This window comes from Hemiscyllium ocellatum, chromosome 16 (assembly GCF_020745735.1).
Source record: "Hemiscyllium ocellatum isolate sHemOce1 chromosome 16, sHemOce1.pat.X.cur, whole genome shotgun sequence".
NCBI lineage: Eukaryota > Metazoa > Chordata > Chondrichthyes > Orectolobiformes > Hemiscylliidae > Hemiscyllium > Hemiscyllium ocellatum.
Genome location: NC_083416.1, coordinates 53,851,761 through 53,878,370, shown reverse-complemented (window position 1 = coordinate 53,878,370; position 26,610 = coordinate 53,851,761). Strand labels below are relative to the sequence as shown.

General features: G+C 40.0%; 1 protein-coding gene across 2 annotated transcripts in view; it reads left to right on the top strand.

Moving 5' to 3' along the window:
- Nucleotides 1-26,610, top strand: part of jade2 (jade family PHD finger 2) — a 197,453-nt gene that overhangs the window by 112,079 nt on the left and 58,764 nt on the right. For both annotated transcript variants that reach the window (XM_060837269.1, XM_060837270.1), the window contains exons 7-10: nucleotides 7,984-8,195; nucleotides 10,502-10,669; nucleotides 14,448-14,564; nucleotides 16,624-17,142. In XM_060837269.1, coding sequence (XP_060693252.1) covers nucleotides 7,984-8,195; nucleotides 10,502-10,669; nucleotides 14,448-14,564; nucleotides 16,624-17,142 — 1,016 coding nt within the window. The remainder of the gene's footprint in view (nucleotides 1-7,983; nucleotides 8,196-10,501; nucleotides 10,670-14,447; nucleotides 14,565-16,623; nucleotides 17,143-26,610) is intronic.

Sequence of the window (26,610 nt, the reverse complement as noted above, 5' to 3'; positions counted from 1 at the left end):
GGTTACAGAGGGACAGAGCTAAGCTGCAGAGCTGGGTTGAGATGTGGCAAATGGATTTTAATGCAGAAAAGTGAAGTGATTCACTTTGGAAGGAGCAACAGGAATGCAGAGTACTGGGCGAATGGTCGGATTCTGAGTGGTATAGATGAGCAGAGGGATCTCGGTGTCCAGGTACATAGATCCCTCAAAGTTACTATCCAGGTTGATAGGGTTGTTAAGAAGGCATGCGGTGTATTAGCTTTTATTGGTAGAGGGATTGAGTTTTGGAACCATGAGGTCATGCTGCAGCTGTACAAAACTCTGGTGTGGCTGCACTTGGAGTGTTGCAAACAGTTCTGGTCACTGCATTATAGGACAGATGTGGAAGCTTTGGAAAGGGTTCAGAGGCGATTTACTAGGATGTTGCCTGGTATGGAGGGAAAGTCTTACAAGGAAAGATTGATGGACTTGAGGCCGTTTTCGTTAGAGAGAAGAAGGTTGAGAGGTGATATAGTTGAGACATATAAGATAATCAAAGGGTTAGATTGGGCGGACAGTGAGAGCCTTTTTCCTCGGATGGTGATGGCTAGCATGAGGAGACATAGCTTCAACTTGAGGGGTGATAGATATTGGATAGATATCAGAAGTAGTTTCTTAACTCAGAGAGTAGTAGGGGTGTGGAACGCACTGCCTGCAACAGTACACTCGCCAACATTATGGGCATTTAAATGATCATTGGATAGGCATATGGACAAGAATAGAATAGTGTAGGATAGATGGGCTTCAGATTGGTTTCAGAGGGTGGTATAACCAAGGGCTAAAGGGCCTGTGCTGCGTTGTAATGTTTTACGTTTTATGTTCTATTATGCAAAGAAATATGAGAGGAAAAGTAGAGTTTGTAAAATGAGATATCAGAAAGTAGATAAGAATCAGTTTTAGTCAAGCCTAGTATTAGTTCAGTTTTATTGTTCTGACTGTGTTAGATTGTGAATAATTATAATAAGTAGTTTTACTTTCAGCAGACATTTGATTTAATACTTCACAGCTACTATGATTAAACCATGCTGTAAATTCCTTGGAGAGTGATAAATTAAATGTGTTGAAGTTTGTGACAGGAAGGCTGGGCAACCAATTCAATTATGTGTCTCATCAGACAATGTTTGAAAATTACTTCAAGCAATTGTAATAGAATCAGAATTACGAGCCATGTGTTGAGTACAATCAGTGTAACACATCGACTGTTAGTGAGTTGTAATGATCTGCTGTTGTGCCATGAATGGGTTTAATTAAGGACTGTGCTTGATGGACTGAAGGACCTTTTCTCTCTTTTATTGTAATTCTTTGGGCTGTGTGTTAGTATAGTGGATGGTGGATCATGTTTTTCACCCCTCACTCCCATATTGGTAGCCAGTGGTGAAAGTTAAGTATTACTCAAAAGAGAATTGAGTATATAAATTTCTACATACTTTCCTTCGGCAAACCCTGTGCAGTGCCTTCTGGAGTGACAGATGAAATAGACATCATGGTGTCGTGAACCTAACCACAGGAGAGTCTGAGGAGGCCTGGCGCCTTCCTGACTGTAACACCAAGACCCACTGGTGTATGGTTCTACCCTGGTGCCCCCAAAGCGGGCCCCCAACTGTGATTAAATAACCTCACTGCTTTTCGGGTTGGGGAGAGGAGATGATGGGAGTAAGGCCTTGACGGTAAATCCAGACTGAAGTCATCTCAGTTATCAGGCACTTTTGCTGGCAACTCCCATAACAGAACCGGCATACGAACGGTGCTGTTTTTATCCTTCCCTCTAAACGATACTAGCAATGTCAAGAGAAGAATCCTGATGCTTGGGCAACTTGGGATCCTCACTCTGTTTGACCGTGCCTGCACACTTAAGATCATAAGAAATAGGACAGAACGAGGCCATTCAGCTCATCGAGTCTGTTCAGCTGTGGCTGATGTTTCTCAACCCCATTCTCCTGCCTTCTCCTGGTAACCCTTGATCCCCTTACCAATCAAGAACCTATCCATCTCAGTCTTAAAGACACCCAATGACTAGGCCTCCCCAACCCTCTACAGCAATGAGTTCCCCAGATTCGCCACCCTCTGGTTGAAGAAATTCCTCCTTGTCAGTTCTAAATGGTAATTCCTTTACTCTGAAGATGTGCCTTTGGGCCCTAGTCTCTCCTATTATTGGAAATATTTTTTCCATGCCCGTTCTATCTAGGCTTCTCAGTATTCTTTCAGTTCCAATGAGATGCCCCCTCAACCTTCTAAACGGCATGAAGTACCAACCCAGCATCTTCATACAGTGTTGATAGGACACAAGAACTTCAAGGCATAACACTGGCACACCATAAGAAGCAAGAGTTTCTGGTTTTAAGCTGCTACCCGAATAGTGTACAGTTTGAACAATCAGAGTTACTTCCCCTGTTGGGAGAAATGATTATCTCTCATCAGATCATTACTGCCTGCCTCAAGCTGAGAAGTCCTCAGTCAGTAAGGTGCTGTCTTGCCATGGTCTGCTTGCTTACTGGGTGCTTGGAGCTTAGAACGTCACTTCTCAACAGGCGATTCAACCATGGATGAACCAGGCAAGACATCCTCAACAAAAGGGACCCTAGTTGTTTGTATCACAAACTGGAATGTAGAGACTGCACACCCTAGACTTGGCAACAACCTTCTGCAGGATAATGACCCATGTAACAGCTGTGATCAAGAAAGAACTTATAAGGTCCAGTGTGGACATAGTGCTGGCTGCAGGAAACTAGACTCCTCGAAATGGCTTTATGAAAGAGAAAGACCACATGTTTTTATAACAGGTGAAAACCCAGCAGGAGTCTGTAGCGTGTTTCACAGTAAATACAAACACTAACCCTTTTTGCTGACGTCTCCAACAGCCTCGAGCTCTTATCAATAAGCATAAACTTTGTTAATCTCAAGTGCCATGACATACCTCTCTGTTCCTGAGATCCAGGGTCAGATCCTGACATTTGGTCCTGCCTTCAGCAGAGTTCCAAGCACTGACACACTGTACCTTTTAGGAGACTAGAGTGCAAGTGTGGATGCCAATTATAAAGCTTGGTCAATGTCCATAGGACACAAAGGAATCAGCAACATGAATGAAAATAGACTGAGGTTAGTAGGGCTATGCAGTTACCATGGGCCTATGACAAACAGCACTTTCCAAGTCAAGCTATGCCACAAGGTTTCCTGGAAACATCAAGTCCATGCCACTGACATCCAACCCATCATGCCGAACAGTCTCTTCATCACTCCTAGCTATCTCAACGCTGATTATGACATTGGCCATTCCCTGGTGTGTAGCAAAGTTAAGCTTCACCCAACAAAACTGTCCACTCATTGGATCAAAATGCCATTGTTGCTGACCCAGGAAGGACCCAGGAGTTCCTCAGCATCTTCGATCACACTCTTATAGACCTAAGTGTTCATGGCCAGAATGCTGTGTCAAAGTTGGGTCATTTGCATACCACCATCTATAATTCTGCATTCGCAATTTCAGGAAAAGAGGTCAGATAAAAAAAAGCAAGATGCTGGAAGTCTGAATTAAGGACAGAAAATGCTAGAGAAACTCAGCAAGTCTGGCAGTATCTGTAGAGAGAGAAAAACAAAACTAGCTTTTTGAGCCTGGTCTGAATCTTAGTTGAAAGAACAAATACAGGACAAGAGGTGGGATAGGAAGAAAGGATGGAGTCGGAGCGAAGAGGCGGGCGAGGAAGAATCCAGAGAGGCATCAGTACCTGAGTTTTGTGTTCCTTCACACCTGAAAGGAAGAGAGAAAGTTTCTTGTTAAGATGTCAAATGAGACAAAGAATGAAATGGAAATGGTGACAGGACAGCTAAGAATTAGTATGAGGCAGTGCTGATGAAGAAAGAGGTAGAGATAGTGCACGGCACCAAGTGTGGAACTTTGGATGTGGTGGGAGCAACTGACCAAGCTGCATTGGATGTCATACAGAAACCGAGCCTGAGTAGATTTGAAAATGAAAATTGGAGTCTTAGTTGAAATCTATGCTGGGTAAGGTGGAACCAGAGACAGTCACAAAGGAAGGAGATGTGGCCATGAAAGCAAGTTTTGGTGAACAGTTCATGAAACACCAGGAGGGAGATAGAAAGCAATGGATGTGAACGAACCAATAGACTAAAACAGAAATCCTCACGAGAGAAAAACAGAACTTCTTCAAAGTGAACATATTTGAAGGAGAAATGGCAGTGGATTAAACACTCAAACAAAAGCAAAATTCTACAAATGCTGGCGATCTGAAATTAAAACAAAAACACAAGGTGCTGGAGATTTCTCAGTAACTATTGCAAAGAATTGTCAGCAAGATCTTTGTTCCTGTTACTTTTACCAGATTGCAGGCCCTTCTGTCAAGCATCTAGTCTGAGTTGCATTGTAGTTTCAGAGCAGGCAGATCAACAGTCAGTATGGTTTTCTCACTTTGGCTGTTACATAACAGCATTGAGCACCACAGACCACTCTTCATTCCTTTCAATGACCTCCTGAAGGCTTTTGATCTCAGCAACAAAGCAGGATTCTTCAAACTACTGTAGAAATAGGCTGCTCATTATTATCTTGGTATGAGATCACAATACAATTCTGTCTAATACAATGAAGCAACATCAGACACTGTCAAGATCGGCAATGGGGTAAAGCAGGGCTGCATCCTGATACCAATTCTCTGGCAAATTCTTTGTGCTGTTTTTGAGTAATTGCAGAGGCTCAACACAAGAGTCCATATGCATGGCAAGCTGTTCAGTCTGACAACATTACATGCTAAGGTCCAAGTACATTATGTCCGAGTGCATGAGTTGCTGTTTGCTGATGACGCTACTCTAGCATACTATACTGAAGTTCATTTGCAACAACTTCTAGACCAGTTCTCTTTGGCTCTGCAACAAGTCTAGACTGTTAATCAGCATCGCGAATACCAAAGGTATGGGCCAGGACATAGAGACTTCATCTTCCACCAACACTGGTAACCTCACTCTCCAGGTCATCACTCGTTTTACATACTCAGCTCAATGGAACTGATGGAATCTAAACTGAGCATTGGTAAGCAAACTATTGCTGTGTAAGTGCTGCTTGATAATGCTGCCAGTGACTCCTTCCATGGTTTTGCAGATGATCAACAGTAGACTGAGGTCACAGTAATTGGGTGGGTTGGATTTATCCTGCTTGTTGTAGACGTACCTGAGCAATTTTCCTCATTGCCAGTTGATGCCGATGTTGTCGCAGTACTCGAGTGGTTTAATTGGGGCTAGTTCAGGAATACAAATCTTGAGTACAATTGCCAGAATGTTGTCAGGACCCATAACCTTAGCAGTATTTGGTATCTTCAGCTATTTATTGAGATTAAATCGAGTGAATCAAATTTACCGAAGACTGGCACATGATACATGGGACCTCTGGACAAGGCTGGGATGGATCACTCACCCTGCACTTCTGGCTGAAAGTGATTGCAATTGCCCCTCAGCCTTGAACTTTGCACTGATATCCTGGGTAATCCCATCATTGATTTTGTGAATATTTGTGGAAATTCCTCCTTCTATTTGTTGCCTAATTGATCATCACCACTCGTGATTGGATGTGGCAAGACTGGGTGATGGATTGCTTACTTCTGCCAATCACTTGCTTCTTATGTTGTTTGTCCCACAATTGATCCTGTGTTACAGTTTCACGGGATTGACACCTCATTTTTCTTTTTTGCTCTCCTGATACTGCTCCTGGCATGCCGCCCTGCCAGGATTGATCCTTGGGCTTGAGGGATATGCCAGACCACGTTATACATTGTGATTGAATTGAATTCTGCTACGGCTAATGACCCACAGCATCTTATGGGTACCCAGCTTCAAATTGGTGGGTCGAGTCAAAATCTGTCCTATTTAACATGGTAGCAATGCCCCACAGTATCTCGGAGATCATCTTCAATTACGAACATAGAACTTTGTCTCCACAAAAACAGTGCAGGGATCACTCCAGTTGATAGTGTCATGGGCAGACACATCTTCGGCAGGTAGATTGGTGAGGACAAAGTCAAATAGGTTTTTCCTCCTTGTTGATTCGCTCCCCATCTGCTGCAGACCTGGTCTAGCAGCTATGCCCTTTAGGACTCTGCACGCTCAGTCAATAGTGGTGCCACTGAGTGATTCTTGGTGATGGATGTTGAACTCCTCCACCTAGAGTACATTCAGTGTATTTATCACTTTCAGAGCTTCTTCCAAATGGTGTTCAACATGGAGGAGTGCTGGTTTGTCAGTTGAGTGGAGGGAGGGATCAGGGAAGACATCCATAGCAATCAACAGGAGATTCCCTTGTTTTTGTTTGATCTGATCATACGAGACTTGATGGAGTCTCAGGACTGCGCTCTTTTATACCACTGTGTCACCAAATTGGATGCAGCTATTTAGTCAATATTTCATATTGGTCTTTATTGAAAAGAAGAATGTGCACTTGATTGATTGTGAAATGGCATAAGGGGATGAATGTTTCAGGAAAGGCAGTTGAGCCAAAGGGAATCAAAGCTCCAGGTCCTAATAGTATGCATCCTCAGATCCTGAAATGTAGGAGGAAATTGCAAAACCTTAGAAACTACAGGAGAAATTTGAACATAATTGTTGTCAAGGGAAACTGATACAATTAAATTGACTGCCTTTTTTACACTGTGCCTCCACTGAATAAAATGTAAGTGACATATAGACAGTCAAACTGAGCCTACATACCTTATTTATTTATTGCAAGGCTGCTTTAGAATATGGGTTTAAAATATGGTTTGCAAAAGTTGGCCATTCATCCTCTTGAGGCTGTTCTGCCGTTTCATTAACCTTGACTAATTTGTTTCTCGATCTTCTTTGGCCACCTCTACTTAATATTCTTAAGTAACGTTATATTACAACAACTTGTGTATCTTCCTCTTGAAAACTTGTATTGAGCAGCATCTCGAGCTGCTTGGTGGAAAGTATTCCAGATTTCCATTACACTTTGTGTGGCAAAAGTGTCTATTTCTATTTGAAAACCTTTGTTCTGTTTACTCCATTGCAATAAATGTTTTCATGTGTTGTGGGTATTATAGGGAAGGACTTGTTTCCCGTCTATAAATGCCCCTTGAACTGTGTGGCTTGTTCAGCCATTTCAGACGGCAGTTAAGTGTCGTTCACATTGCTGTGTGTCTGGAGTCACATGTAGGCCGAACCTGGCAGAAACCAATGAACCAGATGGGATTTCATGTCATTTTAGCCTTCATTGCTGAGAGTTCCAGATTTTATGAATTGAACTTACATTCCATAAGCTGCCATGGTGGGATTTGTACCCATGTCCCCAGAATATTGACCTAGGCTTCTGGATTGCAAGACCATTCATAATATCACCATCTCCCTTTTGGACCCTCCATATCTATCCTTGTAAATTCATTTGTAATTTTAAACACATTGATTTAGATCACCCACAAATGTCTAAAACCAGATCCAATGATCCATTTTATGCAATCTGAAACTTAACCCTTTAAGCCCCGATGTAATTCCGTTGAATCTGGACTGTCCCCTCTCTAGGATCAGTATATCCAGATAAACTACAATGCTCAGAACTCAAGAGCATAAGTACAAAGTTTAACTGAACAGAGACCTTGAATAGAGGCTAAGAGAAACTTCTTGCACAAAGCTGTGCCACTGTGAAAGAAACTTGCGGGTTAGAGGTTGTAGCAGAAATGGGCAGTACTCATTTAGGTTGGATCGGGTAAAGGGGGTGAAGGGACATTAGAACATAGTGGGTCAATATGATTTACTCAGGTGAAGGATATGTGGCAGCATAGACTGATTGAAACGAGAAGGTTTCTTTTTCTGTATCCATAGCTACAGCTGGATGAATTGCATCTGTGTGTGGAAAGGGGTGAGCTGCATTAGAGAGGCTGCTTAAGTACATTTAAAAATAAGATCTCTGCTAAAGCCCATATCATCATAACAAGACAGTAATTACATTTGTTTTGCCAGGAATGCTTGAAGTTGATGAACTGATGATGGAAAGGATCATTGAGGAGTTAGAAAGTCAGTGCCAAGAGAATATGAACCTGGCAATTGAGACAGAAGAAGGTCTCGGGATTGAATACGATGAGGATGTGGTGTGTGATGTCTGCCGTTCCCCAGAGGGAGAAGATGGTAATGAGATGGTTTTCTGTGACAAATGTAACATCTGCGTTCACCAGGTAAATGCCGTTGTTTGATCATATCTTCAATGTTGTGCAAATGTTTATGAATACAACTTCTTATTTTGATCGTCTAGGTGCATTGACACGTAATGGCAACAGATGTGAGAAAAAGGAATGCTCTTCTGAAATTGGAACATAATCTATGGAGCTTTACTCTAAAGCCTAATATACATCTAACATGAGAATGTAGGATGATGATGCACAGTCAGAATGATAATACAGAAGGCCACTAAGTCTATCAAGCCTATATTTTCAACATACAACATCCTTACTGTTCAATGGAATTCACAATATTTACTTGTTCTCCTGGTAAACATTTCTAAGTAAAGGTTCTACAGTTTCCCCTGCATTATACAACATGTCTAAGTATCAAGCTGACCATAAATACTGCATTCTGTACCTTTGGTGTTATGCTCTGTGGTTTAAACATTTCCTTGAGTTTAAAACCAGGGGCTGCTTTGGTAAGTGAACCTTGAGTCTTTGATGAGGCTGGGTGTAGTTCTACCGCCTGATGTAAGGGAAAAGATAGGAAGACCCAGGAATCAAACACAAACGCTTTACCATTTGACACTTGGTCTTGGAGGAAAGCATCATGTCTTTTACATGATCAATATTAAATTTATACAATATAATATCGCATTTAACCCTTAGTCCCTGGTGTCATTCTGTTGAATCTGTACTGTACCCTCCCCATATCTTCATCAGGTACTTAAATAGTAATCTGTACAAAAGTGTATTTACTGTAATTACAAACCACAAATTTCCTCAAAGCTCCTGAACAACAGGTACTTCCCCCCCACCAAACTACCACTCAGCATGAAACTAACCAGCGGCACAGTTTCTTTCCTACTTGTATGGCAGACTTGACCCTAATCTCTGCTGAATTTAGACTGCTGTCTAGTTTCATTGAAGCCCACATTAAGTTCTAGATTAATTTGAAGTTATGCCAGAGCAAAATAATTTTAAAGCTGTACTTGGCTTAGCTATGTTAAATAGTTATATGATTCTAAATGGCATTCGCTCAACAAATGCAGCTGGCAAATAAATGTATACTGCAAATAGCTCCACAAAATATGTATAAGGGAATGGAGTGGCATAACCATTTAATCAGTTCTGAATAAGTTGAATGCTTTAGTACAGAACTCTAACAAAGCAGAGCAGCACTATTTGATTCCTGCAATGTGTATTTTTTTAAGTTTTCAACAGTCATAATAATTTTGTTCTTTCATCTGCCCCTTAAACTGTAACCTTTTCACCTTTACAATTTCCTCCAACATCACTTTGACCAAAACTTTGCCCACTGTTTCCAAATCTCCCCATTCATACCTTGCTATACACTGAAGATGTGCTACAGTGCAATATTTTGCATTTAAAAAAAGGTAGTAGTAATCCATTTTACCCCGTCTGTGCTGTAACCAGCAAGAAAGAGTGCAATAAATAACGTACCATTTGTACTATTGCTTCACTTTTGTCGAAATTTAAATAGTGTTTGCTTTGCGCTAGAGCTCTGAAATTATCAAGTTTCAAGCCTACATTTGGGATTTAGGTCAACATTAGGCTTTTAATTTGATGATAAATGCCAGGATTTGATCCTTTAAACTGTGATTACCAACTGCTTGCGCGCACACACATCACAGGTGTGGTAAATACTCGGAAATAAAATATAGTGGCCTGGAGTTTGCTAATTCTCAGACAGTAGCGAACTGGTTTGTATGATGTCTGACAAAACACCCATCCTGAATTTCTTTAGGTTCTCTGCCATAATTTTAATAGAAGATCCAAGCTCCAAAAATTTGCCAGAGATAGCTATTTGTGTTATTCCGCATTATCTTTCAAAGTTACAGCAGAAAAACTGTTGAAATTATCCTCACAGTATGTATATGTTGTTTGTCTTAACAGTAACTTGTCTCGTTCCAATTTAAAAAAAGGTAATTTAAGTGCTATCCGTTATATGTGAGAGGAAATCTCCAATTCATTTTACGTATCCCATTTAAATACTTATTCAAACGTCAGCTAAGATGGTTAATTCTATGAAGGATTCAGTTGAATGCTGACTTGATTATGACATGATGTGATGGTGCCCGTGTTGGACTGGGGTGGACCAAGTTAAAAATCACACAACACCAGGTTATAGTCCAACAGGTTTATTTGGAAGCACTAGCTTTCGGAGCGCTGCTCCATCACCAGGTGTTGTGATTTTTAACTTTGATTATGACAATTTCACAGTTATCTACATAAAGGTTTATTTGCTCGGGTTCTCACAGGAGACATCTGACCATTTACTATTTTTTAAATCATGACAGGCATGTTATGGAATCTTGAAAGTGCCCCTTGGCAGCTGGTTGTGTCGGACATGTGCCCTGGGGGTTCAACCGAAGTGTTTGCTGTGTCCCAAGAGAGGAGGTGCTTTGAAGCCAACACGCAGTGGCACAAAGTGGGTCCATGTTAGCTGTGCCTTATGGATACCTGAAGTAAGACATCCATCTTCATGCAGATTAACAGAAGGCTCTTGACAAACTACTATAGATCACACTATGAGACAAAGGGTTCTCCAGGACTTTTCCTGTTGAACAAGCAAAATAAATACTTAGTTGATAGGAAAATAGTTGAGAATTGGCATTGTGTGAATGATGTGATCATGTTACGTTTTTCTAGAATTAAACACTAAGAGGTTAGTGAAACTATGTGAGTGAAAGTTTTCTCTGTAAACTATTGGAATTTTTTTCACAAATTCTGTTCCTTGCATGTTAAATGCGTTCATGAGAATTAAATGATATAACAGATTCAACACAGCTCTCTCATCTGAATCTGATGAAGTATTTCCCCTCAGTTGGTTGCAGATGTCCCATTTGAAATGAATGTGAATGAGAATGAGAGAACTGATCTGCTCATAATTTGATAGCAACTCGCCATCTCATTCGGAGACCACAGAAGTGGCTAATGTAGCAAAAGAAATTGATGCAACATTGATACTCTTCTGAGGTTTAAGATTAAGGTTTCTCCTGCTCTCCCAACAAGAGGCCTTTCTCTGAATTTGCCAGGTCAATACCTCTTCTCGGAGGGCTAGATGTGTTATATTTGCACAAACTTCCCTTGGTTTGATAAACCCAAACTAATTGGGAAGCAAAAGAATAAAATTGCTTTATGTATCTACAATCCCATCCAAATCAGGAAGAAGTGTGAATGTGAGCTTGCACTGAAATTCTAGTGGTTCTTATTCACTTTATTTAAAATAAATGATACCCAGTGGAGGTCTAATGACTTAATATTTTGTCATTGCACATTTTCTGTGATGGAGTGTTAGGATATTCACACGCATGCAGTGAACCCATCTTTATTGCCATAAGGCATCGCTGCATATTTGTTTCATCTTTCTGCTGAAGTTATGTTGTGCAGATTCCAATTGCAGCAATTGCAGGAAGACCATGGGTGTTTTATAATTAGATTATTAGAAGAGTAATTGGCTCCTGTGTATTGGCGAGAAAGATGACACAAAATGAGCTGAAGGAACTTATGTATTGCCTGAATAGTGTAAAGATTGTTGCCATCAAATGTAGTCAGTTCAGCCAAGATGGTGGGAATGCTCCTAGGAAAGATAATATGAATTAAGATGAGTAATTGCTCGAGGAATGGAGCAGGAGTGGCCTTTTCAGCCTGTTGTGCCATTTAACAGGATAGGTGGTGGCTGATTGGATTGTCACCTCAATTCCACGGTGCTGTTTGTCCCTGCTAACCTTTCACTCCCTTTCTTACCAAGAATCTGCCCACCTCTGCCTCTAAGACATTCAAAGACTCTGTATTCACCACTTTTTGAGGAAAAAAGTTCCAAAAGACACTCAGCCCTCTGAGAGAAAAATACAATTTCCCAACTTATTCTTAAATGAACACCCATTCCCCCTCCATATTCTTAAACTGCCACCACTGATTCTAGTTTCTTCCACAAAAGGAAACATCCTTACTTCACCCTCAGGACCTTGTATGTTTCAGCTAAGTTACCTGCAGATTCATGAAAGAAAACCAGCATGGATTTGAGAAGGGTAAATATTTTATAACTAACTTGCTTCAGGTTTTTGATGAGGTAATGGAATATCGGTGAAGGCAATGCCATTGATGTGATGTATATGAACTTGCAAAAGGCATCCAATTAAATAATGCACAACAGAAATGAGAAGTAAATTAGAGCTTGTCGGAAAGAAAGACACAGCAATAATATGGCTGAAAGATTGAAAGCAAAGAACAACGGTTGATGGATGTGTCTTTGGGCTGGAGGAGGATTTGTAGTAGGGCCCACAGACAGTAGTGTTGTGACCCTTCTCTTCCGGATTTATCTTCTAATTACCTAAATGCACACTTTGGTGTGCAGGAAACAATTTCAAAATTTGAAGACAGTACAAAACTTGGAAGTATAGCGAATTGGGGGAAAAATAGTTATTTCAAAGCATATAGACTGGTTAGTGAAATGGATGGACAAATAGCCAGTGAAATTTAATGCAGAGAAATGTGAAGTGATTCAAGTCAATAGAAAGAATGGTGTGACAATATAAAATGAAAGCATAATTCTAAAGGGGGTACAGAAACAGAGGCAGCTAGGTATTTATAAATCACTAAAGATGGAAGGACATGTCAATAAAGTGGTTAATAAAATATAAAGTATCCTAAGCTTTACAAGTAGTCAAGTTCAGTACAAGACCAAGGAATCAAAGAGTGTGGTGCTGGGAAAGCACAGCCGGTCAGGCAGCATCTGAGGAGAAAGAGAATCAACATTTCAGGCATAAACCCATCAGGAATGAGACTCAGTACATGACCAAGGATGTTACATTAAATTGTGTATAACACTGTTCTGGATGCAACACTTTGGGAAGGATGCGAAAACAATGGAAAGGGTGTAGAAAAGATTGATAAGAATGGTTCTAGGGACAAGGGACCTATCATATGGAGAAGAATTGGAGACACTGGGACTGTTTCCCAGGGCAAGAGCAGGTTGAAACGAGATTGGACGGTGATTTTTAAAATCCTGAGGAGTTTGGACAGACTAGATTAGGAGAAAAACTTTTCCTTTTGATGGAGGGATCAAGAATGAAAGGATGCGTACTTAAAGTCATTGGAAAAGGAGCAGGGATAGCATGAGAGAAAGCTTTTTCACACAGCGAGCGCTTAGATCTGGAATGCAGTGCCTGAAGGTGTGCTGAAGGCAAGTTCAATCGAGGTAGTCAAGAGGGATGGGTTATTTGAAAGAGGAGAATGGACTGCCAGGGAAAGGCAGGAAAGTGCCACCAAGTGAGCTACTCTTTCGGAGACCCAGCACAGACATACTGGATCACATCCTATGCTGTTATCTTTCTGTGATTACACCTTGAAGGCATATTAACTGCCCTGGAATAATAAAAGAAGGTTTAATTTCACAATCTTGAGTCTAGAGTTAAGGCATGAAGTTGAGCAGTCAAGAGAACCTTGCCCTGTATTTAACTGTGTGTGCTATCTGTTCTGGATTTGTTTTCTGGTGATCCGTTATGCTGGGAAATCACTTTGATTTGTGAGTGCTCCACACAAAAATTAGTGTTTGCTTCATAAAAGGCATTAGTTGCCATTGGTTTAGATATGAAAGTATGTTAAGTATAAACTAATCAAATTTACAGTAATAACTAAAACTAGAAAGCAATACAAATGTGCAATAAATCAATTGTCATCCAAATGTTGATTGACTTCACTGCATTTTCAGTTTTACTGTTTTATTTCCGATTTTTTGTATGTTCTGTTTTATTTCTGGAAAGCTACACTGTCAAAAGAAAATGCAGTGCCAATTCTATGTTATAGGGTGGTTGTCTGAATAGACTAGGTTGATCTTCTGTCAAAAAATGTCAGATGCCAATTAGCTGCTGATTTAGATCCTTTACAGTACTTGCTTTGTGATTTACATTGCCAAGCTTGAGTTACAATTCTGCCTGACAAATAGAATATATAGAAAAGAAATTATGTAATAAGTACGCAACATGATAGTAGCAGGCCACAAACTAGGACCAGTGATGTCAATGTCCAATTTTGACCATTTAGCAGTTTGCAGAATCTCCCTGAATCAAACGTGTTGTAGCGACCAGTTACACGATATGGGTAGATGCTGTGGAAAGATTTCTGCTGTTACAGTAACAAGATAGGTCCTAAGTCTATGAATATAAAAAAGACAAGAAAAGATGCCCACAAATATTGCATGCTCTCTCTAATTACGTTTTACTGTGTTTCAATATTTTTTAGGTAAGTATAGGTTGCCCTGAGAAGATGGAACCCATTACAAAGGTGTCACACATTCCTGCTAGCAGATGGGCTCTGTCTTGTAGCCTTTGCAGTGAACGGACTGGGACATGTATTCAGGTCAGTGTGAATATATTTGTCTATTTTCAGTGTTGTTCTACAACTACAATCAGAGTGTAATGCCATTTGTTCTGGTAGGTGTTATAGAAGTGATTAAAGCTCCATACTATACCTTGTGTGATAATTAGCTCCCTGCATCTTTTGTCTGGATCTTTATTTTGACTCATCATGGACATCTTTATGGAAACTTGGAGTGTAACTGTCTTGGATTCTCTTAGTGGTGATAGTTTATTAAGGCATTGAATGGCTGACTCATACAAACAATAATGCTCCAAATTAGATCCACCTTCCCTACTTAATCTGTGCTAAATTAGCTGATCTTAACCAAAGCAACAGTCAGAGCTTTACAGGTTGACACAGCACTCCAGAGTGAGGAAGAAAAACATTCATCTGGGTTTCCACTACCAATCTCTGCTGAACAACATTTTCCAAATGTGCATCTTTGTGGACTGAAGACATAATCAGGATTGCAGTGTAATGCCATCTGTGGGCAAACAGCCCCCAATGATCATTGTCTAAGCTCATACATTACAGATGTTCATTTACCCACAGACCACTGCTACTTGGAGAACTGTATCTATTAGACTCTCAGGTGAAAAGAGAAAATGGACAGGAAAGAAATGGAGGGATAACAGCGTAGACATATCAAAGTGAGAGCTAGTTTTGCATATAACATTATTGCGGATATGTTTGAATGTTCTCACTTGAAAGAAATTAAGTTAATCTTAATAGCTTTGGTTTTACTTCTACATGGAATTTGCAGCACAGAAACAGTTTGGTCCAACAGATCTAGTGTTTGAGTGCTTTGAGTTTACATTCATACAGTAACCAGTGTCACACCAGGACTGAAATAGCTTCTGTTTATTTGAAAATCTGTTTTGGGATTGCACAGCAGGCAGATTTGCTACAGAAATTCAGCAAATACTACTAGAGGAAAGCCCAGCAACTCTCCCTCACACTACATACTGTAAACTAGATAGTGATGGCTGCTACTCACATGTACTATATGCTGGTGACTTAGCCTGGTCCCTCTTAAAGTGATAGCATAGCATCTTCCACCTTACATTGTCTAGTCCCAACAACATAGCTGGTCTATTACTCTCTCCCTCATGCATTCATTCACCTTCCCTTTAATAGATCTATAGTAATCACCTAAACCAGCTATGTGGTCATAAATTTCACATTCTCATCTATCCTGACACTGGTAATTCTGGGCTTTCTGAGCTATTCCTCAGGTTTGAACTGAAGTGAGGCTGTCACTATTCCACCAGCAGAAATGTAGTGGAGGGGGACTTGGTTACAACAGAAATGTGCATATCCTCAGGACGATATCATTGGCCTAATTAGATTGGCTAGGCATATAAGATGCTTCAGGAGAATAGGATTGCTTCAACTGACTGCAGTTTGCAATCCTTTAAAAATTGGAAAAAGGCCTTTCCTAGTTTTAGAGTTTGAACACAAAACAGCCTGCTTTTCTGTTGTGTTGATTGATTAGCTTAACTTTGTGACTTGTTTGGGGATGTTATTCAAAGGTATAATTGATGGAACTTCTAACAAAGTGCAGGAACCCCTCAGAAGCATTATAAAGTAGAAGCTTTTGACAAACAGTTTCTGATCAGACTCAAAAATCAGAATTGAAAGCATATCCTTTGGATGAAGAAGCATTAAAAACAGATGGAACAAGTTCATGCCAATTGTTTGAAGCTACTTTTGCCATTTCATTAAAATGGCAAGCTGTCAGCTTCAAACCATTTGCATATATCATCTTCAAATCTTAGTACCAAAGGGTGCAATAGTTAAATATTTAAATCTCACAAAGACTGATTTTTGATTCCTTTATATTTTGTGGTTTGGAGTCTTAAACCCTGCCTAACACCACTTGCCCCATGCTGGAGCTGTCCTGTCATCATCAAAAAATGGAGGTCAGCTGGTTAACTTGGAGGTAAACTTGAAAACCGTAAACTAAATCAAATGCTGCAGGTATAGATGTTCTCTTTGGAGTATTCTTATTAAGTGAATCATTACACTGATGAGTATTTACTTTTATTCCTCTTTCTAGTGCTCAATGGCTTCCTGTATAACAGCATTCCATGTGACATGTGCATTTGACCATAATTTGGAAATGAGGACTATTCTTGCAGAGAATGATGAAGTCAAGTTTAAGTCCTATTGCCTGGAACACAGCAGCACTATCACCAATTCCTGCAGCAAACGGGACGAAACTATGAGCAAATTGAACGATACACGGCAGCTCTCCACAACCACTGAAGGGATGGTAGAGGTGAATCAGAGTGAGTGTGACCTGGAGAAAGCGAGCCTGAGGAAACAGAAGCTGCAACAACTTGAGGAGGAGTTCTATGAGCTAGTAAATCCTGCCGATGTGGCCCAGCAGCTGCAAGTGTCTGATGTCCTGGTGGATTTTTTCTATCAGTACTGGAGACTCAAGAGAAAGTCAAATTTCAACAAACCGCTGCTGGCTCCAAAAACCGACGAAGTGGATAATCTCGCCCAGCAAGAACAGGACATCTTATACCGACGACTGCGACTCTTCACACATCTTCGACAAGATTTGGAGAGGGTGAGTATAAGATTTTAGCTAACTACACCTCTCGCAAACTACAATAGAGCCAATGATAATTTGTTATGTTATTTTATAATCCTGAACATTATTGTGTGGATATTTTTGTGCATTAAGGACATGGACAAGTACAGTGGTTAATACTGACTTCACCTGTGGAGGTGCTGGTGTTGGACTGGGGTAGATTAAATTAAAAATCACACTACACCAGGTTGTAGTCCAACAGGTTTATTTGGAAGTACTAGCTTTTAAGTGCAAATGTATAATAAATTGAACCTGTTCCAGAGTTTGAATAGAAATTAATCATAAATGTAAGTGATTTATTCTAATACAGTGGCCTCATATACATGCTTACGAGTTGTGCAATCACATTGGTGAACGAAGTGAAATATAAGAGTGCTTTGGGAGAGCTATCATCTTAGTTCCCTGCTTTAGCTGTGGTTGTAAACTGGTGAATGTGGAATTGGTGAAATGATCCATTCCTCTGTCATTTTCACATTAGTATGGTAAAACAATCTCTGGCTCCTCAAAAAAGATTGTCTAGTTTCTGCTTCCCATGGCCATCTGAAAATACTAGCCCTCCATAGATTGGAAGTGCCCTCAACTACTTGATATTAAATATATATGTTCCTGTGGAAATGAATTACAAGTAGTCAAGAAATTCTACCTGCTTCCAGTGAGCACCTTCACACCTTTTTAAAAGAGTTAATCTGGTTCAGTTGGCGACAGGCAAGTTACAATGAAACAGAACTATGTCTGTAAGTATTGGCAGACTCTTGTACCTACGTGTTAGTCCCACTCCCACTGAATGGGTTAAAATTCACCTGAATCTGTCTTTATCACTTTGTGGCACTACACACAGATAGACTCTCTAGGCTTTTCTTTGTTTATCCTTTCACCATTTATCTTTGCTTATACCTTTTTTCTGTTCATTCGCTCTATTTGCCCCTTTTCTTGACTTCTCTTTTCTTTTACTTTCTCTCCTGCAAATTTCTCAACTCCTTTCTCATTTTGATTTTGCCTCTCTCTCTCTCATTCTGAACTTTTTTTTTGTCAGCCAGGTAAAGTCCTTCAAATTCTTCCATCGCTGCTGTCAGTTTGCTAGAATTGTATCAGAAACCCAAATCAGAGAGAGTTTCAACACACATCTAGCAAAGCTGCAGCAGTTTAACAGGATAAATGCTGAGAATTTTTTTTGTGGTTGGCTACATGAGATTGCAAAACCATGTCTATCTAAGTGAAGAGTATCTTGTGTACAAATTGATTTATATTACGTGTTAGTGGGGATGAGGATGGAAATAATAATTCACTGTAACGAAACGTTCACAGGGGATGAAACGTCTGCAACACATATTCCCAGCTCGGCGAACAGAACCACAATAACGAGCACCCAAGCTACAAATCTTCTCACAAACTTTGATCACTGATATATTGACTCTTTGACGGAAAGTTGAGTTTACAGGTAGCCTGTGGAAATTATATTATCACCTACTGTTTTTAGTCTGTTGACCAGTTACCGCCCTCGACAACAGTTGTTAGCTTGGCCTAAAGAGGAAAAGAGTCAAAAAGTGTGATGCTGGAAAAGCACAGCTGGTCAGGCAGCATCTGAGAAGCAGAAGAGTCAATGTTTCGAGCATAAGCTCAAGAGTCAAATCTGTATCAACTACCCACTAACTTTATTAGTTTAGTTAAAACAGACATACAATTCACACCTGAAAATGTGTTGCTGGTTAAAGCACAGCAGGTTAGGCAGCATCCAAGGAATAGGAAATTCAACGTTTCGGGCATAAGCCCTTCATCAGGAATGCTTATGCCCGAAACGTCGAATTTTCTATTCCTTGGATGCTGCCTAACCTGCTGTGCTTTAACCAGCAACACATTTTCAGCTGTGATCTCCAGCATCTGCAGACCTCATTTTTTACCCATACAATTCACACCATTTGGTTAAGAAAAGGTTAACGTCAGGCATGCAAATCATAGAAGACTAAAATCGATGTGCTCACACACTAGCTTTCTCTGACGCTCCCTGAACAGGAAAAGCATTTAAAGGCTAATCCCAAGAATAAGAGCACACACTAGCCAAGCGATCTTCCAGGTCCTCTGTGTAATCTCCATGCTTCCAAGCATGGGGTCCTCAACTCCGCGAAGGTTGATCTCCAGAGTTTTCGGTGACTGGCACGCTCCAAATCCCAAACTGTGGTGTTTTCTCCTGGTTATTACTTAGCTCATGTGGCAAGCCTGTGTCTTTTTATTATAGGTTCATTCCAAGGCCACCGTTAGAATGACCTTGTTGCTGTTCCACCAGATAAGGATTTACACCTGTGTCATTCCCCTGAGCTGAACTAGTTCAAGCCAACCCAAGCAAGTGGCTGGGGGCTCGGGCAAGTTCAGTTCACAGGCTGCTGTTTTTATGTGTAAGCAGCCCCTGACTAATAAATCCATTGGGTGATGTTGCTGTTATAAAGAGTTTGTAGTCCCAGCTCTTACCTGAACCCTATCTGCATTTCTGTTTCTTGCATTCATTTTCCCACCTGGTTTCCAGATGTGGGAGAGTTAGATTTGCACAATGACAGAAAGAGATTATCTCTGGTCCCAGCACAAATCAACTGCTTTGCCAATCATTTGTGAATTTCTGACTTGGAACTACTTTTTGCATCAATATTCAAGAACACTCATTGTGCAAAATATCACTGAGCCACATAGACTAAAAAATGACCCTTGTTCAATCTCTGATGGTTGTCAAATGTAATTTGATTTAAACTTGGGCAAGAATGGTAGCTTACAGTCATAATCAGTGTCCCTCACTAAGAGTTCCAAAAAATCATAACATACCCTGCTTTAAAGTGTGCGCGTGTGGCCATTGAGTGAAAAACAGTTGCATTGTGCCGTAATGTTAACAAAGGATCTTAACTTGACAAAATATCAGCGAGCTTCCAGAACCTCTAAATGTGTAGCCCAGTTTTGGTCACTAACTTCAGAACTAAAGAGATGAGAAGGTTGTAGACTGACTAAATAGGAGGGAGTATGGAGTGAACAGAAATATAGACCTTGTATTAGTGATCAATGACTGCTAAATTAATACTATTGATGTTTTGCAGATTTTATTGTTCCTTTTGTCTACTCTATGTCCTACAATCATAGTGACACCTAACTTTTTTGCTTCTTCATTCCTGATGTCTTGGATTATAGACTTTCTTATTTAACAAGCAATCATACAGTCATCAAATTATTTTTATTTGGACCTTTATTTTAAAGACAACATCCCCTGTGTAGTTTATCATTAGTCATTATGCATCTATGACCTATAAGAATGCTAGAGAAATTTCATCATCCGTTGCTGCACCACATCCTTTGTTCATTGGGAAGACTGTCAAATGCCAAAGTCCATCTTGAGGTTAACTCTGAGCATCCAGATAAAACTCTTGCAAGTCCTTTTCGATGGACTGGACATTGTGTCCGTCTGGTTGAAAATTATCCGCATCAGATTCTTTCCACCCAATCCTTAAATAGCCAGTGTTCCAGAGCAGGACAAAGAAAATACTTCAAAGACACCCTGAAACTCTCCGTAAAGTGCCGCAGCATTGAATTGATAATTGGGAGATGCCTGTTACCATTCTTTCACAAAGGCAACAATTATCTATCAAGCTTTATCAAACCATTTGAGTTTCCACCTTAATGATGATGCACAACGACGACTGCCTCTGGATCCCCTATCTCATGGGATCTTCATCTCCCACATGCCTAAAGATCAGAGAGTTGAAAATTAGCCTGATCAGTCATGTGGAGACCTATAATATATCCCAAGGACCCTGAGTGGGTATCATCCTCAAATTGAGGAACCGACCAATGACAAGTCCTGCCAGCCAGCCACTAGATTATTACAGGCTATCACAACTGAGAGTGACTTTCCCCCTTTGCCCTCCTCTTGCTTTTGATTTAGCTTGTTGGACTTAAGATGAGGGGGACAAACTTTACTTTGCAACATAGTCTTACCACATTCCAAATTAAGAGTTTACACAATGGAACATCTGAGCACTTTGTTGCCTACTGTGGAAATTATTGTCCACGAGTATATACCATTAAATCATAAAAACAATGCAGGGGACTGATAGTATAGTGGTAATGTCACTAGTAATCCAGTAGCCTAGTGGTAATGTCACTGGACTAGTAATCCAGTAGCCTAGGCTAATGTGGAGCGGTGGGTTAAAATCCCACTGCAGTACCTGATGTAATTTAAATTTAACTCACTTAATTGATTAATTTTAAAAATGTGGACTCTAAATTACGTGCAGCTCCAGACTCATGGCGATGCATTGAAATATTCTCTGAAGTCACAGTGGTCAGTCCAGTAGCAGCCTCTGAAATATCACATTAAAATCAATTGTTCATTTAACACTGTAGACTGCACCCCAAACCCAAATTTATGAGTACTTGACAGGTTGGCAATCAACTGCAGGACCTTGAAGTGGGAAGCAATTTGTGAGACTGCATTTCGCCTTCATACCTGAGCAAGTGTTTGAAATTGAATCAGGCCAATTGAACAAAAACCTTCTTTCCCTATGGATAGTGTAGTTCTATCTGAAATGAGTTAAGCAGTCTTGAGCCAATTTTCAAAATGCATCTCCAACAGTCCAATGTTGAGGTTAATTTAGCAACATACTGCGAGGTGTGATGAGGATTCCATGTGCAGGTAACAAAATTGTTTAGCTGCTGTTTTTCTGTAGCTAGAGCTACGTGCGTTACTACAGTAACAACTTACTTCTTGCTTTTTCTTGTCTGTGAGTCTAATTATGTTGTTGATATCAATAACATATTTATATACCTGAAACAAAGGTACAAAAAGGCTAAATTAAGGTATCAACAACATAATAAGACTCTCTGGAAATTTATGAACTAGCAATCTAATTTCCCTCACGCTAACTATGACTCAACCAATACCCTCTTCTAGTGTTGTATAATTCTGTGTCTCTTTTATCAAGGCTGTTTCTTATATCCTAGTTCCTGACATGTGCAAGACAAAATAAGTTTTTACTTCTTGTCTCATTCCAACAAAACCTAATATTTATACTATGCCTTTAATATAATAAAATGCCTTAAGCTGCTTCACAGGAGTGTTAAAAGGTAAAGTTAGGTAGCCACCATAAGGTGATTTTGGAGCTTAAAGGAGAGAAAAGAGGTATTGAATCATTGATAGAATTCCAGAAACTCCATTGATAGAATTCCAGTCATCAATCATGAAGCAGTTAAAATATGGGATGCTCAAGAGGCCAAAAGTAAATGTGTGGACAGCCTGAGGTGTTGTTGGGCTGGAGATTCAAGATTGGGAAGATAGAGGTCATGAAGGATTTGTAAACAAGGATGCTTGACCTTGAAACAATGCAGATTTGCAAGAGCAAGTGTGATAGGTGATTGGGACTTGGTGCAAGTTAAGACATTGGCTGCATGTGACTTCAAGTTTACGGAGAACAGAATGTGTAAGGCCAGACAGGAACGCTTTGTGATAGTCAGGTCCAGAGGTAACAAGTGCATCCATTATTGTTTCACCGTCAGAGACAAGGGTGACATTGGGTGATCTTGAGGATGTAGAGAGAGGTGATATTAGTGATGGTAATCTGAAGCTCATCTCAAACATGACACCAAGCTCACAAACAGGAGAAAATGACTTCACTTTTCCCAATGACTAGTTGTGGGAGATTTCTTTCTATTCAGTACTGTATGTTGGAGAAGCAGTCTGGAAATTTAGCATGAGTTGAGAAATTGAGTGGTGACGATGAGGTGGAGTTGAATGTTGCTAGTGTCCACATGAAAATTAGTGCTTTGCTTCCAGAAAATCACTGAGAGGCAATATATAGATGAGCAATAGGAGGGAGAATCTTAGGAGTACCAGAGGTAACTATCCTGGAGCAAAATGAGAAGCTATGCTAGTGATGCTCTTGCTATAGTGAGATGAATGAAAAAGAAAGTAGGTGAGTATTGTCTCACCCAGTGAGCTGAAAGTGAGAGATCTTGAAGGAATGTGGTCAGGTCAATGGTTTGAGGCTTGCAGAGTGGTCAAGATGGGCGCAGAATTGCTCATAAGGCCAGAAACCTTTGTCATAGTCACATAAGATGCCAGTGTTAAGCACACCAGGTGAAATTTGTATCTGCTGTTTGTGTGACAAGATCATATTTCTCATTACAAAATAAATTCATGGAAACCATCATTTTTTTAAAAATACATTGATTTGAGATGGATTTCCATTGCTTAGAGCTACAACTCTTCAGCTACTTCTGCTGCTAGTAGAGCTCAGCTGTGAGTACAGCTTTGCTTAATTCTTGCTGTAAAATACTGAGGAAATTCTGCTTCAGTTTTCAAACAAAAGTAAAACTAATTATACTCAACAAGTCATAATACACTAAACTTGGGCTGAGCATTTAATGACTTTTGTCAGAAATTGGTTTGTTCCTGAGCTTAACATGGTAAATACTGCATGCAGAGTAATATATAGTCATTTGATCATATAGAATTTAAGTACTACTGGAAAAAATACACATTTTGTCAAACCTTTTTGTCTTGCACTCATCAGGACAATTTGAAATACCAATGCAAAAAGAAACCTGACGTTTATACTCCATGGGAAGAGAGTGCTGATTGTTTGGTAATTGAATCCTGATCCAAAAGGACATTGACAAGTTGAGTGGAAGGATGGGTGTCAGATGAGGTTAACGTTTGAGCTGGTGAACTTTGGTAGGAAGGTTATTGTAACACAATATAAAATAGGGGATACAATTCTAAAGGGAGTGCAGAAGAAGAGAGACCTTCATGTATGGAATGATTTGGAGATGCCGGTGTTGGACTGGGGTGTACAAAGTTAAAAATGACACAACACCAGGTTATAGTCCAGCAGGTTTAATTGGAAGCACTAGCTTTCGAAACGCTGCTCCTTCATCATTTTTGCTATAAATTGTGTATGCCACAACCACCTGATGAAGGAGCGGCGCTTCGAAAGCTAGTGCTTCCAATTCAAAATATTTGACTATAACTTGGTGTTGTGTGATTTTTAACTCCATGAATGGGTGTACAGATCATCGAAGTTGGCAGGCCAGGTGGAGAAAGTAGTTAATAAATCATAGGGTCCTCAGCTTTGATTTTAGGGATATAGAGTACAAGAGCAAGGAGGTGATATTTTTACTTGTGTAAGACACTTGTTAAACCTCAGCTGGAGTATTGTGTACAGTTCAGTGCCACATTGGACAGAACGTGTGAATGCATTGGAGAGGGTATAGAGAAAATTTACTTGAATGGTTCCAAGAAAGAGAAACTTCATTTGAGAGGATAGATTGAAGATGTTGGGACTAGCCTCTGTGAGCAGAAGGCTGAGAGGAGTCTTGATCGAGGCTTTCAAAGTCCTAAACGGGCTGTGCAGAAAATGGAAAGAAGCTGTTCCATTCATACCTCAGCCATGGCTAGCAGAAGAAATTGGAAGCATAATAGATCAAAGGAGAAGGCCTATTAAGTTTCCAAAAGAGAATTAAAACTGAAAATTGGGAGGTGTTTAGAATTCTGCAGAGGAAAGCCAAAGAAAAGAGTAACAAAGGCAAAATGAGAGTAAGAAGCGAGAAAATCATAACCCAATCGTTAAAGCTGCAATCGGTGTGTAAAATGAAAAGGTTAGCAAAAACAAATATGAGTCCAATTCATGCAGCATCAGGCAGTTTTGTAATGGAGAAGAATGAAATGGCAGCAAAATTAAATAAATGCTTTGTATCTGTTTTCATGGAGGAAATACTAAACAAAAACAATAGAGAATCTGAGAACCAATATAATCAAGAAATTGCAAGATATTAACATTAGTTTAAAAAAACAGTGGAAGAAAATAATGGGACATGAAGTACAAAATTCCCTTGGGCCTGATGATGTAGATCCCAGATTGTTCATATGGCTGTCGAGATAATAGATGGTGATCATTTTCAAAATTCTTCAGGTACTGGAATGGTCCTCGAAAATTGGAAGATGGCAAATGTAACCCCAGTATTGAAGAAAGGAGGAGAAAAAAAATTGAGAAAATTTTAGCATATGTAATAAAGAACGTAAGAGTAGCACATTTGGTCCTCATGTCTGTCCCACCATTCAGCAAGATCATGGCTGACCTGCTGCAGATGTCAGCTCTTCTTTTGTGCCAGCTCAGTAATCCCTGATATTGCAAAACCCTAACTACCTCCACTTTAAATACTTGCAGTGATCCCGCCTCCACAATTCTCTGGCGTACAAAATTCCAGACATTCATTGGCCTCAAGGAGAAGAAATTCCTTGACATCTCAGTTTTAAATGAATGTCCCCTTTTTCTGCAACTATGTACCCTGATTCAAAATTCTCCATTAATGGGATTCTATTCTCAACATCCACCCTATGAAGTTCCCTCAGAATCTTGTATATGTCAAGAAGGTCACTCATTCTTCTAAATTGTAATGAATAAATCCAACCTGGTTAGCAGTTCTTGAAAAATCAACTTCTTCATCCCTGGAATCAACCTAGTGAGTCGGTTTTGAATGGTTTCCAATGCCAGTGTAGTGCTTTTTAAATATGGAGACCAAACCATACATAGTACTGCAAGTGCTACCTCACCAACCTCTATACCTTTGTGAAAAGATTTCCCTATTTTAAAACTCCAATCCCCAAGCAATAAAGGCCAGCGTTCCATTTGATTACTTAATTACTTGCTGCACCTAACCTTTTTGTGTTTCATGCACAAGCACACCCAGGTCACTCTGCATTGCATTCTTTGATGTCTCTCTCTCTCTACATTCAAATAGTAGTCTGTCTTTCAATCTGGAGAAGGTGGGGCCTGCAGATGCTGGAGATCAGAGTCAAGAGTGTGATGCTGGAAAAGCACAGCAGGCCAGGCAGCATGCGAGGAGTAGGAGAATCGATGTTTTGGGCAAGAGCTCTTCATCAGGAATCAATTTCAGCTCTTCCTATTACAATGCCTGGCCTCACATTTTACTACATTAAATTCCATCTGCCAAGTTTTTACTGATTCACTTGACCTACTTATATCCTCTTGTAAATTCCTGTGTCCTCATCATAACATTCCCTCCCTGTGTGCTTTGTATTGTAAGCAAGTTTATGTTCTGAATTAATATGTCATGAATATAGTTGGAGAATAATTGAGACCATGGGACTGTTCCTTTTAGCACTTCACTTGTCTCAACTTTCTGAACTGAAGAAGACCCATTAATCTCAATCTGTCTTCTGTGTGTTAACCAATCCATATTAATCCACAAGTCTGTGAACCCCTCAACTGTGGAGTAAACTTTATGTTGTACATTGTTGAATGCCTACTGAAAATGCAAATGCACATCTACCAGTTCTCCTTTAGCAGCTGTGTTTGTTATCTCCTCAAAGAACTCGAGCAAATTTGTCAAACATAATTTCCCTTTCACAAAATCATGTTAACTCTATTTAATTCTGTTCAGCTTTTTTTAAAT